This window comes from Zalophus californianus, chromosome 5 (assembly GCF_009762305.2).
Source record: "Zalophus californianus isolate mZalCal1 chromosome 5, mZalCal1.pri.v2, whole genome shotgun sequence".
In the NCBI taxonomy this organism is placed as follows: Eukaryota; Metazoa; Chordata; class Mammalia; order Carnivora; family Otariidae; genus Zalophus; species Zalophus californianus.
This window is the reverse complement of record NC_045599.1, coordinates 8,291,844-8,306,543: the sequence shown is the minus strand read 5'-3', so window position 1 is coordinate 8,306,543 and position 14,700 is coordinate 8,291,844. Positions and strand designations below refer to the sequence as shown.

Sequence of the window (14,700 nt, the reverse complement as noted above, 5' to 3'; positions counted from 1 at the left end):
GATGCTAAACAAATAAATGCATACAATGTGAAAGGCAGGTCTGTAGTTGAATTCAGAGGACACATAGCTGGGCATGTTAAGTGACAAGAGGAGACCCAGGAACACAGTGGAATCAATTCAGCCAAGCTGACAAGAGATTAAGACCACTAGGGATGCTTGAAGAGCCACTGAAATGTGGCATTACTATTTTGGTGGAGTGGTAAGGGAAAACCCCTGATTACAGTGGATTCAAGGGGGGTGCAGGAAGTTGACAGGGACAATACCCTCAAGAAGGGAAGGAGTACAAGTGAGTGGACAGATGCAGGCAGTAGGTTTTAGAGAAGAGAATGACATCAAGACCTTATTTTTTTTGTTCTCTCTTTTTTAAAGATTTTATTTACTTATTTGAGAGAGTGAGTGAGAGAGAGAGCAAGAGCAGGGGTGGTGGGGGGAGGAGCCCAAGGAGAGGGAGAAGCAGACTCCCTGCTGAGCAGGGAGCCTGATGTGGGGCTCCATCTCAGGACACCAGGACCACGACCTGAGCTGAAGGCAGATGCCCAGTCAACAGAGCCACCCAAACACCCCATTTGTTCTATTTAAAGGGAGAGAAAACCAGCCTGTTTACATGCTGAGGAAATGATCTGGCAGATAGAGACCATCGTTAATTCAGGGGAGTAAGAAATTGTAATACCTGCAAAAACTTCCACTATGTAGGAGGGTGTAGGAACTAAAGCGTATGTGGAGGGATTTGCCTTAACCCAGGAATAGACCTTTAATTTGGAGTAACATGTAGGAAGCAGATGCAGAAGAACTGAAGGTGGGAGGTGGGAATTTAGTAGCCTGAGTGTCTGGATATTCCCATTAGAGGATTTCAGGTTTTTCTTCAGAACAATAGGACTTCCACTGAAGGTATAGATAGACAAGGAAATGTTGGAAGTTTTAAAAGGAATAAAAAAATGTATAAACTAGTCACTCAGGAGAATGGAAGAGTAAATAGATGAAAGAAAGGTGGAGTCATTGTTCCACAGCATTAAAGACACACTGGAGTTAATGGTTATGAATTTTAAAACAACAACATTATGTGTTGTCTCTCATCTCCTTTATTGCATGGAAGCTCATGTATGGCAGGTGGATGTTGCCGTTACCCAGGACTAGCTTTGACAATGAATGAAAGGAAAGTGAAGGGAAGGTGACATATTTAATGTATACAGGATACATGCTCAGTAGTAGAGCATGGTATCCAACTGGGCAAGAAAGGACACTGATGGAGGTGAAGGTTAGCTCAGCACAAAGCTTCACACACACACACACACACACACACACACACACACACACACACAGAGCAAGGTATCCGTAAATATTGTTTGAAAGGAGAATGAATAAACTTCCCCAATATAGCATAGGAGATATGCTATGCCTGACTCCTATATCAGACAAAACCCGTATGTGAGAAAAGAAAGTCATTGTACCCATATGTGCCTGCTTTAAAAAAAAAAAAAATTATTGTTATGCTTAGTTTCTGAGTTTGCTTTCCATCAGAGATTTTTTGTTTGTTTCATTTTGTTAGTTTTTTGTTTTGTTTTGTTTTTGCTCTTTTGTTTCTGTTTTTGTTTGTATCTTTGGATCTGAGACTTCTAAATTTCAGAGAACACAAGAAATGTAATTTGCTGAGGTTCTTTCCAAGACCTAACAACCACACTCAGCTTGTGATATCAAAATGTTTTCTTATAAAAACAAGATGAAATTGTTGCTATAAAATGCTTGTCCCTATAAAGTGTTGTACACAATGATCTAAACTATTTAAAAAAATTAGTCTCTGAACTGCTAAAGATCAATAGCTACAAATATTTGCATGACTTTTATATAGTGATTTTACAAAATATTTTCCCTTCCACAGGCAATGAAGCCCCCAAATGTGTCCAGTGTCACTGAGTTCCAGTTGCTAGGATTCCAGAACCTTCTTGAATGGCAGACATTACTCTTTGCCATCTTCCTGTTCATCTACTTTCTCACAGTCACAGGGAATGTTGTCATTATTGCAGTGGTGAGCCAGGACCAGCGACTGCACTCACCCATGTATGTATTTCTCAAACAATTCTCTTTCTGGAGACCTGGTATACATCCACCATTGTGCCCCTTCTCCTAGCCAACCTGTTCTCCCATGGCCAAGCCATCTCTTTCTCTGCCTGTATGGCACAGCTTTACTTCTTCGTGTTCTTTGGGGCTACTGAGTGCTTTCTTCTGGCCATGATGGCCTATGACCGATATCTGGCCATCTGCAGCCCACTCCACTACTCTTTCCTGATGAGTCCTGAGACCTGCACCAAGTTGGTGGCAATCTCTTGGTTAACAGGTGTTGGCACAGGATTTCTGCCCTCCCTAATGATCTCCAAGTTGGATTTCTGTGGTCCTAACCAGATCAATCACTTCTTCTGTGACCTCCCTCCCCTCATGCGGCTCTCATGTTCCAGTGTGTATATCACCAGGATGGTCATCTTTATCCTGTCTATTGCAGTGCTGTGCATTTGCTTTCTTCTTACCCTTGTGTCCTATGTTTTCATTATATCTACCATATTGAGAATTCCTTCAGCCTCTGGCCAGATGAAGACCTTTTCCACATGTGGCTCCCATTTGGCTGTTGTCACTATCTACTATGGGACCATGATCTCCATGTATGTTCACCCCAATGACCACCTGTCACCTGAAATCAACAAGATCATTTCTGTCTTCTACACTGTGGTCACCCCACTGCTGTACCCTGTTATCTATAGCTTGAGGAACCAAGAATTCAAAGAGGCTGTTAGAAAAGTCATGAGAAAAAAGTGTGGTATCTATGGAGTAAGAGTGAAGGGGAGTTTCTTTGTTAGGTAAGAAAAATTAGCACAAGAACACACAGTGGATTAATTTGGGGATTATGGGAGTGGCAAGTTTGGAGCCTTCAAACCAGAATGTCATCCTTGGCACCATGTTGAATTCCACAAGCCATAATGAAAGAGTTTCATCATGGCCCCTTGCCAACAACTGTTCAGAAGACAGCCTCTATCAAATCATTTTGGGGGCAATTTTATCCTTTGATACTTTCTTTCATCTTCTGATGAGAATCTAATTGTGTGATTTCAGGGCATGATGATTTCACACATTACTTTCAGATTTTACAGTAGGATTTCTCCTGAGTTCATAAAGCATACACATAGAAAGTTATACATCATTTAAGTACTGGTAGGAACTGGCCTTATAGATTCAATTCCTGGTGCTATTGGTGCCTATTAAATGTCTGTGTAATGAATGAAGATATATAAATGATCATTGACCTAAATTTTCTCCTAGTGACAAGAACAAAGAAGGGTTTTTGAAGTGCCAAGGATTTATCTACAGGAATTTAGACTTTTAATGCTTTTTATTTAATGAAATTCTAGGAAAGGAAGGAAGAGAAGGAGGATGGCAGAGGTAGGGAGACATAAGTGGAGGGAGAGGGCAGGTGGAGAGGGAAAAAAGAGGAAGAAGGAAGGAAGGAAGGAAGGAAGGAAGGAAGGAAGGAAGGAAGGAAGGAAGGATGAGTGAGAAAGCAAGCAGAGAGACAGGGAAAAAGAAGAAAGGAAAGGGAAGGGAAGGAAAACAGATGGGAGGGGAGGAAGGAGGGGAAAAGAGGAGCCAAAATTTCTTTTATTCAGCCAATATTTAGAAGACCTCTGCTACTCCTGCCTACTATCTCATTCTCACTCATTAATTCTACAAATATTCTCAAGCCCTTTATATATGCCAGTCCTCTTGCTGCAGGGACACAATGGTAAAGAAATGGCCAAGGAAGATTTTGCCTGAATGGAGCCTCTAGTTTTGACAGAGGGAGAGATATATAATGACTTATCCAAGGAGTAATGGATTTATGTCTATTTGTGATATTTGCTGTGAAACAATAAAGTATAAGCTGATGCACTTACATGGAACAATAAGGTCTGAATCAACATAGAGGGTTAGGAAAGCTTTCTATGTTTATGTTGTACTTTAATGTACACTTTACAGATGAGGAGAATAAGGATGGAAGTAGTATCCCAGGTAGAGAGCATGGCATGGATGTCATGAGAAGAGGCCTGGGGAACATGGTGATGGAGGAAGGAGATGAGTTTGGAGAGAAAGGTAAGAACTAGTTCCTGCAGGTCATTAAAAGCCCTATTAGGGTTTTTAGATTTTACACTAAGACAAATGATGGATTATCAAAGGGTATCAAATAGGAAATGACATGATATATTTTGCATTTGCAAATCTCACTGCTGTTTAGAGAAAAGAGTGAAAGAAAGCAAGAGTTGCTGGAATCGTAGCAGTAACCCACATGGGAGAGGAGCTTGGCTTGATTTTAGGTTTGATGATGTCTCACGGATGGTGAGGTTAGGAGTGAAAATTCTGGACTCATTCACTCATTCCCATGCAGTAGGGCCAGTTTGTAGTCTTTTCACAGTCCAGTAGTACATCTGTGGTGTTCCACATCAATCCCTGAACTTTAGGGGTAAGTGCACTTTGACCCTTTGGCACATGTTTTTAGTTCTTTTTACCCTCCTTCTTCCAAACCTTGTTTCCTCTTCCTCCAGAATGTGACCTGTGAGGACTGTTGTTAGTCCTTATCAGATCCATCTGTTTCAAACGTTGAATAAAAGGAAAATGATACACTGGAATCTGAGATAGGACAGGAAGTGGGTGATATAGGAAGGAAAGTATCATTGCTCTGGGGTTTTGGATACAATATCAAGAAACAATCAAATATCTTATCTTTCATATGGTCATTACTGATCAATATATCAAGTATGACTTATATTTAACCAGACTTAAGTTATCTTACCAAAAGCTTCTTTCTAATTTTAAACTTGATAGGTAATTGGCTCTGCATAAGGGGAGAAAGATTATTGACCACATATGAGAGATTTCAAAAAATGATGTCAAATGCGCACTTGGATGCATAAATCTGGAGCTCAGAGTAGTAGCCAGGCTGAAAGTCAATTTTTTTTGGTGTTTTGTTTTGTTTTTATTTTTGTTTTACATATAGATCTTATTTGAAAACAACAGAGCATGGAGGAATTACAAAACATAAATTTTCAGTAGAGAAGAGGAAGCTGAAGGGGAACTAAGAAGGAACAATCACATAAATGGAAGGACATTTGTAAGGTGGTTATACAGACTCTTCCAGGGGAAGAGTGTTTTGGAAGGAAGAGGTGGTGAGCATGGATTAGCAGGCTTTTATCAATGTGCGCAGTCTAGAAGTGACAATTGTTCCTGGAAAGGAACAAAGCTTCTTTGGAATGGGAATGGGAATGGCTTCCAATGGAAGCAATTATGTGTATGCAAATAATTACCCTGAGAAATGCAACTGTGAAAGAGTGAGATACAAGTGCCTATATTGGAAGGGTCATTGTGTTTTCAAAAGAGGTAAGATTTTAGCATCTGAGTAAGTTTGAACACTTCCAGTAAGAGTCCAATAGTGAGCAAAAATTTGAGGAATGGACATGGAGGTGGTAACTGAGAGCCTGAGGTTGAAGAGGGAGGGATCTGAGACAAATGTGACTCAAATGAGCATTGAAAGGGAAAATCATTTATTTACTGTGAAAGGCAGAAGGGAGAGGATATTGCAATCTGATGGGTATTCAAATAAATAGGACTTGTCGACTTCCACATCTGTGGACTTATAGGGCTTATGTTTCTGAGATAAGGTACCAACTCTCCTTTCCCATAGAAAATGCGGCTCTAGGGGCGCCTGGGTGGCTCAGTCGTTAAGTGTCTGCCTTCGGCTCAGGTCATGATCCCAGGGTCCTGGGATCGAGCCCCACGTCGGGCTCCCTGCTCCGCGGGAAGCCTGCTTCTCCATCTCCCACTCCCCCTGCTTATGTTCCTGCTCTCACTATCTCTCTCTCTCTGTCAAATAAATAAATAAAATATAAAAAAGAAAAAGAAAATGCGGGTCTAAGTTTGAAGAAAGTGATAAAGTCATTCCAAACTCATTTGGTAAAATGGGATTGATAGATATCTAAAGACAGGTGGATTTGGGAACAAAAATGAGTGCCTAGATGAAGTAGGATATCACTGATTTGTTGTGATGTTGAGTTACCTGTCTTGTGCACTCTGCTTTAAGATCACTCAGCTGTTTGTGCTCAGGCCCATACAATAAAATAGTTCATTTTGGGTTGAGACTTAGCTCTGTGGAGTCGGAAATAAAGGCAAAGACACAATGGATTTAAGAGTCACAGATTGTCAGGAAGATAAATCAATACAGGAGGGAAGTGAAGCAAACAATGACCAGAAGTCCAGAGTTTAAAAAATAAAAAGCGGGATTGTGTTATAGGATTTTGTTATTTGTTATAGGACTATCTGTGCTATGTGTATAGATAGGAAGTGACACATAGAAGTTTAGTGGCTTAAAATAATAATTTAAGACAGGGTTTAGTTTTAGGAAATGACAAAGCCAAAAGTATGGCCATAAGAATAAGTGAGATAAATCAGGTCCTGAAAAGAAAGATGGATTGGTCACATTGCTGAGGACAAGCACTCCAGTAGAAAAAAAAAAAAAAAAAGTTATGGTACTGGTGTCTTTTGTAAATGAGAGGTAGTCAGTAATTTAGTAAATTGTCTCAATAAGGGGAGAGTGGGTTCACTACCTCTTTAGCATGAGCCTTAAAACATATTTTTTTTAAAGGAGTGGAAGAACAATATCCAAGGCAAATCATTTAAGAGCAGGGTGTTTATTATGTGCATAGACTGACCCTGAGATACAAGGAAAGGGAATGTTAAGCAGTTCCATTTAAGACAATTAGTGCTCAGTTTCCATTCAGGCAAGGAGGTGGGATAAGGTTCATGAAGAAGTGGCTGAACAAGAGACAGGAGTTCCAAAGGGAGGCTTAACTGTGACTGACCCAGGGCTGTCAGCTTTTCAAGATCTCTTGTGGGATGAGCCTATCACTGTTCTCTCAAGGCACCACTCCGGCCTTGCGTGGAATATTTCAGAGGCTCCATCTTCAGTGGAAGTACATTTAACATGTTTTAAATTAAACACAATTTGATTCTCAGTTCCTTTTAAAAGGTCTCTAGACCTTTGTGTTGTGGCATTAAAAGGGCCACTGTTACCTGTGTTCTTGATTACTTACTTCTATTCTCGGTTGTTCAAGAACTATGATATACTCAAGGGTATTATATTTTTAAGGAATCATTTCAGAAATTTGTTATAGCATGGACTAAGAAAATTATATGGAACTTCTAATGAAGTCCATACCTACTACTACAAATAAATTTCTATAAGCACATATGTAACCAATGGAAACACATATAATTTTCCTGGTTGTTGTTTAATCATTTGGTTGATCTATTAACTGTATACAATAAAAAATAACATTATGATGTAAACATCAAATTTTGTTAAATATACCACTTTACCAACAATGTTATGACTGTGAAGAAAAGGGAAATTGACATTCTATCATTTCTATCTCTAACACAGAATGAAAAGTGACTTTAACCCCCAATGGCTCCAGCTAGATCCTGAACCATTTTTATGTGATCATGTGATCTAAAATGTTTTCTTGAAGATCAATTACCCCTAAATCTGTCATTTGAGAACAATGACTATGACATTATCCCTGGTTTTAACTTATGTCCTACTTTCAACAGGCAGCACACAAACAGACACAGATGAAGGGCCAGAGAGAAGAACCAGGAGAGACTAGGTACTGGTAACCCTATACCAGCCCACAGTGTCCTTTTGATTGATGTATTTTCTTTTTTGTCCTTTTTTTTCTTTTTTAATTGACAGAGAGAGAGAGCACAGCAGGGGGAGCGGCAGCAGAGGGAGAGGGAGAAGCAGGCTTCCTGCTGAGCAGGGAGCCTGATGCAGGGCTCCATTCCAGGACCCCGGGGGTCATGACCTGAACTGAAGGCAGGCGCTCAATAACTGAGCCACCCAGGCACCCTGACTGACCTATTTTCTTTTTTTTTAAGATTTTATTTATTTATTTATTTACTTATTTACTTGAGAGAGAGAACGAGAGAGAGACAGCATGAGAGGGGAGAGGGTCAGAGGGAGAAGCAGGCTCCTTGCTAAGCCGGGAGCCCGATGTGGGACTCAATCCCAGGACTCTGGGATCATGACCTGAGCCGAAGGCAGTCGCTTAACCAACTGAGCTACTGAGGTGCCCCAAATGACCTATTTTCTTATAACCTCTTTCATATCTGTCAATGGAGTTGGGCTGATTAGACTGACATTTATTTAGCGCATAGTGTTTAAAGTGAACACAATATATAACATGGTGGTCAAAAAGACATGCTGTATACCAATCAGATAGTCATTTGTTCAAATTCTAGCTCTTCCACACAAAGGAGCATGGCACGCCATATACCATTTAATCAATGTCACCCTTAAATAACTCAAAATTTAAAAGAAGAAAAATAGTATTTACTCCACAGTAGTTTCTATTTAAATTCATTGAGGAATCTCTGCATATATTAGGTAATCTATACCTAGTGGACTGTTCTATGGAGTGGATATGTTGATGTTCTTTTTTTTTTAAGATTTTATTTATTCATTTGAGACAGAGATACAGAGAGAGAGCATGAGCAGGGGGAGAGGCAGAGGGAGAGTGAGAAGCAGACTCCCTGCTGAGCCAGGAGCCCAGGGTAAGGCTTGATCCCAGGACCTGGAGATCATGACCCGAGCTGAAGGCAGATGCTTAACCACCTGAGCCACCCAGGTGTCCCGGATATGTTGATGTTCTATACAGGTTCCCAATTCAGGCCACAACAACCACCTGTTGATGATGGCCCACACCTGCATCCCTCTATGGGCTGTGCACTGGGATGCTGAATTTGAGTTTATGCCCTCCAAGGGGCATTCTGTACCACTGACTGGATAAAAAGACCTGCAATTTTGCCCTAGCTTTCCATGGAATTCCCAGGGCCTCAGGTACAGATGCATTGTGAGGCAGCTTCACTACTGGCCTATGCCTGCCTCCCTCACTTGCTACAGGTGCATCTCCTAATAGGGATTCCAACATTCCTTACCTCTCCAGCCCTGGCTTAATATCTACCCTCCAGGGTATCACCTTTAAAGTAGAACACAGTGGTGCACACATCAATTTCAGTTGGTATGAAACAAGAGGGGATGGAAGACAGAGGTTAGAACACATAGGACCTCACACAATGTGGGAAGATAGTTTTGCTATCATCATACAAAATGTATGCAACCACATTTATATTGTAACCCAAAACTGGGTTTACCTCTTGGTGGCCATCAAGCCAAAAGACATAAGCAAGCCAAAGACTGGAAAAGGAAGGATTTTACTTTCAAAATATCAAATTTTATATTGCTCAGTGGGGCGTCTGCTTGAAATTCTCTCTCTCCCTCTCCCCCCAAAAAAAACAACTAAATAAACATTTATTTTGTAATTTTTAAAAAATAGTTTATTTATTTGAGAGAGAGAAAGAGAGAGAGCATGAATGGGGAGGAGAGGGAGAAGCTAGGGAGCCTGACGAAGGGCTCGATCCCAGGACCCTGGGATCATGACTTGAGCTGAAGGCAGACACTTACCCAACTGAGCCACCCAGGTGCCAAAAAACCAAATATATATATATATTGGAGAGAGAGGGAGAGCACACACATTGGGATATTTCCTAAAGCAGTATCTCCCTGAACAACAAAACTGGGAAAGTTTTAAGCTAAGTGTGCATGTGTATTTATAAAGGGGCTTGGCAAAGGAGAATTTAGTGTAGGATTGAGGTAAAGTTTTCCTAAATTGACAGAGTAGGGGTCCTAGTTGATTGAAGTCACAAGGGCCAGGAAGGGTAGGTATCATTAATTCTCTGGCTCCAGTTAATTCTGTGTTTGAGGGCTCTAAGGGATTTAAATCCTGCAAAGCAACACAAGAATGTGGGGGGATGGGTACACGAAAAGATGCTCAACATCATATGTCATTAGGGAATTGTTTGTAAATTATAAAAACAATGCGCTACTACTGCACATCTATTAGAATGGTCAAAATCCAAAACATGGACAATAACAAATGCTAGTGAGAATGTGGGGAATAGGAATTCTCATCCATTGCTGGTGGGAATGCAAAATAATACAACCATTTTGGAACACAGTTTGGCAACTTCTTATGAAACTAAATATACTCTTATATAATCCATCAATCATTTCTCTTAGTATTTACATAAAGGAGTTAAAAAATTATGTTCAAGTAAAGTCTTGCACATGGATGCTTATAGCAGTTTCATTTATAATTGCCCGAAGTTGGAAGTGACAAAGATATCTTTCAAAGATATCTTTCAATGGATAAACTGTGGTACATCTAAAGAATGGAATACTATTCAGTGCTAAAAAGAAATGAGCTAACAAGCAAAGAAAAGACATGGGGGAACCTTAATTATGTATTATTAAGTGAATGAAGCCAATCTGAAGAGGCTACATACTATAGGATTCCAACCATATGGCATTCTGGGAAAGGCCAAATCATGGGGACAATACACTATCAGTGGTTTCCAGGCATTGGAAGGAGGGAAGGGTGAACAAGATGAAGACAGAGGATTTTTGAGAGGAGGGACGTTATTCCCTATCACACTTTAAATGTGGATCCATGTCATTTGTCAAAAACCAAAGAATATACAACATCAGAGTGTACACTCCAATGTAGACGATGAACTTTGGGTGGCAATGCTTTGTTAATGTAGGGCTATGGTTTTTAAGAACTGTGCCACACTGACGGGTTTGATAATGGGCAAGGCTGTGAAGTGTGGGGTTGAATAATCATTCACGCACTCTATAGTTACTGCTCAAGTCTGCTATGAATATATATCCCCTACAAATATAAAGTCTACTGAAAATAATAGACCTAAAGACACCTCCAGATTGAAAGTGAGGGGATGGAGAATCATCTATAATGCTAATGGATGTCAAAAGAAAGCCGGAGTAGATATACATATATCAGACAAGCTAGATTAAAAAACAAAGACTGTAACAAGAGATGAAGAAGGGAACATTATCATAATAAAGGGGTCTATCCAACAAGAAGATTTAACAGTTGTAAATATTTATGCCCCCACATTGGGAGGATCAAAATACATAAAACAATTAATAACAGACATAAAGAAACTCATTGATAATAATATAATAATAGTAGGGGACTTTAACACCACACATATCAAGGGACAGATCATCTAGGCAGAAAATCAACAAGGAAACAATGTGCAAAACAGAATGAATATATATGATAAAAGTTGACTATTACTATATTTGTGGAATAGGAAATAGGACAAGGAAGTATAAGCAAGGTGCAGGAAGTGAAATCTAGAAATCTCACGGTGGTTTTGGAGGGAAGAGGCAAGGAGGAAATATGGAGTGTATAGTGACACCATGTAGAAGAAATGACAGGGAAGGATCAACTGAGGAACAAGAGCAGTAACAATCAAGATGAAGGGAAAATAAGTAATCAGGTAGATTCAAAGCCTGAAACAGAAATTCAATTAAATAGGAATGGACTTAAAGCACCAAACACCAAATAAAGGCAGAGACTGTCAGTCGGATAAAAAAGAACTTGATTTACACAGTCTCTAAAAAAAAAAGAAAAAAAGAAAGATGCACATAAAAAGTAAAGTATAGAATAAGGATATATTGTGGACTATTATTCACTTACTCTAGTAAGCAAAGGGATAGTGGAGTAACCAGTGATATTAACAAAATGCATTTCAAGGTGAAGATTGTTGCAAGAGGTAATCAAGAGTATTACATGATGGGAAAAGGAGAATACTTTACCAAAAGTAGGTAACAGAAAACAATAATACAGATAAAAACTGAAATCAAAATTAAGTAGAAAACATACAGAATAGACAAATTCAAACCAAATGTTCATTCTATGAAAAAACAGAATATATAAGACCCTATTGAGGAAAAAAAATAAATCACAAATTACCAATATTAAGAAAGAAAATAAAAATATCACTATATATCCTATGGATTATAAGGGATAATTTATTAACTAATTTTAGCCCAATTAAAAACAGCACACCCTTATTTTGCACTTACTCATGAGTCTACTGGGTCAAGAGGCACTTTTCCCTAGGGTCTCTCCTTTAGTCAGGCCAAGGCTGAGGCTGGGTCATGCCAGTGGCAAGGCTGGCATCAGGGTCTGGATATATTTTCATGTATGGAACTCAGAGTAACAGGACATGCTTTTCCAGTTGGTGTAGTAAAGATGCCTTCTGGAGAATTTGCACATGTATGCCAAGATCTCAGTCATATTAGAGGTGCTATTGTAATTTCCTGTGCAAAAGAATGACTGAGATCTGCAAGTGGGGAACTTGGAAATGGAAACATTAAATTGTCACAAACAAGGAACGCCAGTAAAGAAGAGAAAGTTGTTACCATAGAGATGAATGAACCAATTCATCTAACTTTTGCACTAAAGTACCTGTTTTTTTTTTTTAATTGATATCACTTGGTCATAAATAAGCCAAATATCACAAAGTGACAGCTTCACATTAACTAAATATAGTAACTTAAAAACTAAATACCTGAATAATTCAGCATTCTTTTGAAAAGTGCAAACAAGGGTTCACTTTACTAATTCTATTAAGTAGATATCACTGTTTTTTTATTTAAATTCAATTTAGTTAACTACATTGTATTATTAGTTTTAGGGATAGAATTTAGTGATTCATCATTTGCATAGTTGAACATAGGGGGAAGGGAAGAAAAAAATAAAATAAGATAAAACCCATGAAAACCAAGAAAAATGATCCCAGGTGGAAATTTAGTGGTGGATATAAGAGGGAAGCAAAACCATAAGAGACTCTTAACTGTGGGGAACAACCTGAAGGTTGCTGGAGGGGAGATGGGGGAGTATGGGGTAACTGGCTGATGGGCATTAAGGAGGGAACGTGATGTACTGAGCACTGGGTGTTATAATGCAAATGATGAATAACTGAACACTACATCTGAAACTAATGATACACTATATGTTAACTAACAGAACTTAAGTTAAAATAAAATTTAAAAAAAAGATAGGCTTTTTCGCAACGGGTTTGCCGCCAGAACACAGGTGTCGTGAAAACCACCGCTCAACCTAAACCAAAATGGGAAAGGAAAAGACTCACATCAACATCGTCGTCATTGGACACGTAGATTCGGGCAAGTCTACCACTACTGGTCATCTGATCTACAAATGTGGTGGGATCGACAAAAGAACTATCGAAAAATTTGAGAAGGAGGCTGCTGAGATGGGAAAGGGCTCCTTCAAGTATGCCTGGGTCTTGGATAAACTGAAAGCTGAACGTGAACGTGGTATCACCATTGATATCTCCCTGTGGAAATTTGAGACCAACAAGTATTACGTGACCATCATTGATGCCCCAGGACACAGAGACTTTATCAAAAACATGATTACAGGCACATCTCAGGCTGACTGTGCTGTCCTGATTGTTGCTGCTGGTGTTGGTGAATTTGAAGCCGGTATCTCCAAGAATGGGCAGACCCGTGAGCATGCCCTTCTGGCTTACACGCTGGGTGTAAAACAACTAATTGTTGGTGTTAACAAGATGGATTCCACTGAGCCACCCTACAGCCAGAAGAGATACGAGGAAATCGTTAAGGAAGTCAGCACCTACATTAAGAAAATTGGCTACAACCCCGACACAGTAGCATTTGTGCCAATTTCTGGTTGGAATGGTGACAACATGCTGGAGCCAAGTGCTAACATGCCTTGGTTCAAGGGATGGAAAGTCACCCGTAAAGATGGGAATGCCAGTGGAACCACACTGCTTGAAGCTCTGGATTGCATCCTGCCACCAACTCGTCCAACTGACAAGCCCTTGCGTCTGCCTCTCCAGGACGTCTACAAAATTGGTGGTATTGGTACTGTCCCTGTGGGCCGAGTCGAGACTGGTGTTCTTAAACCTGGGATGGTGGTCACCTTTGCTCCAGTCAATGTTACAACTGAAGTAAAGTCTGTTTAAATGCACCATGAAGCTTTGAGTGAGGCTCTTCCTGGGGACAATGGGGGCTTCAATGTCAAGAACGTATCTGTCAAAGATGTTCGTCGTGGCAATGTGGCTGGTGACAGCAAAAATGACCCACCAATGGAAGCAGCTGGCTTCACGGCTCAGGTGATTATCCTGAACCATCCAGGCCAAATCAGTGCTGGATATGCACCTGTGCTGGATTGTCACACGGCTCACATTGCTTGCAAGTTTGCTGAGCTGAAGGAGAAAATAGATCGTCGATCTGGAAAAAAGCTGGAAGATGGTCCCAAGTTCTTGAAATCTGGTGATGCTGCCATTGTTGATATGGTTCCTGGCAAGCCTATGTGTGTTGAGAGCTTCTCTGACTATCCTCCTCTGGGCCGTTTTGCTGTTCGTGACATGAGACAGACGGTTGCTGTGGGTGTCATCAAAGCAGTGGACAAGAAGGCAGCTGGAGCTGGCAAGGTCACCAAGTCTGCCCAGAAAGCTCAGAAGGCTAAATGAATATTATCCCCAATACGTGCCACCCCAGTCTTAATCAGTGGTGGAAGAACGGTCTCAGAACTGTTTGTGTCAATTGGCCATTTAAGTTTAATAGTAAAAGACTGGTTAATGATAACAATGCATCGTAAAACCTTCAGAAGGAAAGGAGAATGTTTTGTGGACCATGTTTTTTGTGTGTGTGTGTGGCAGTTTTAAGTTATTAGTTTTTAAAATCAGTACTTTTTAATGGAAACAACT

The 14,700-nt window shown here is 40.1% G+C and overlaps 2 protein-coding genes across 11 annotated transcripts in view; one reads left to right on the top strand and one right to left on the bottom strand.

Moving 5' to 3' along the window:
• The window catches only part of TRIM58 (tripartite motif containing 58), a 65,255-nt gene that overhangs the window by 29,963 nt on the left and 20,592 nt on the right, over positions 1-14,700 (bottom strand). The window lies entirely within an intron of this gene.
• Positions 1,880-2,850, top strand: LOC113929529 (olfactory receptor 11L1). The gene is given in 2 exon segments (XM_027606488.1): positions 1,880-2,069; positions 2,072-2,850. Coding segments are annotated over 2 exon segments (969 nt in total).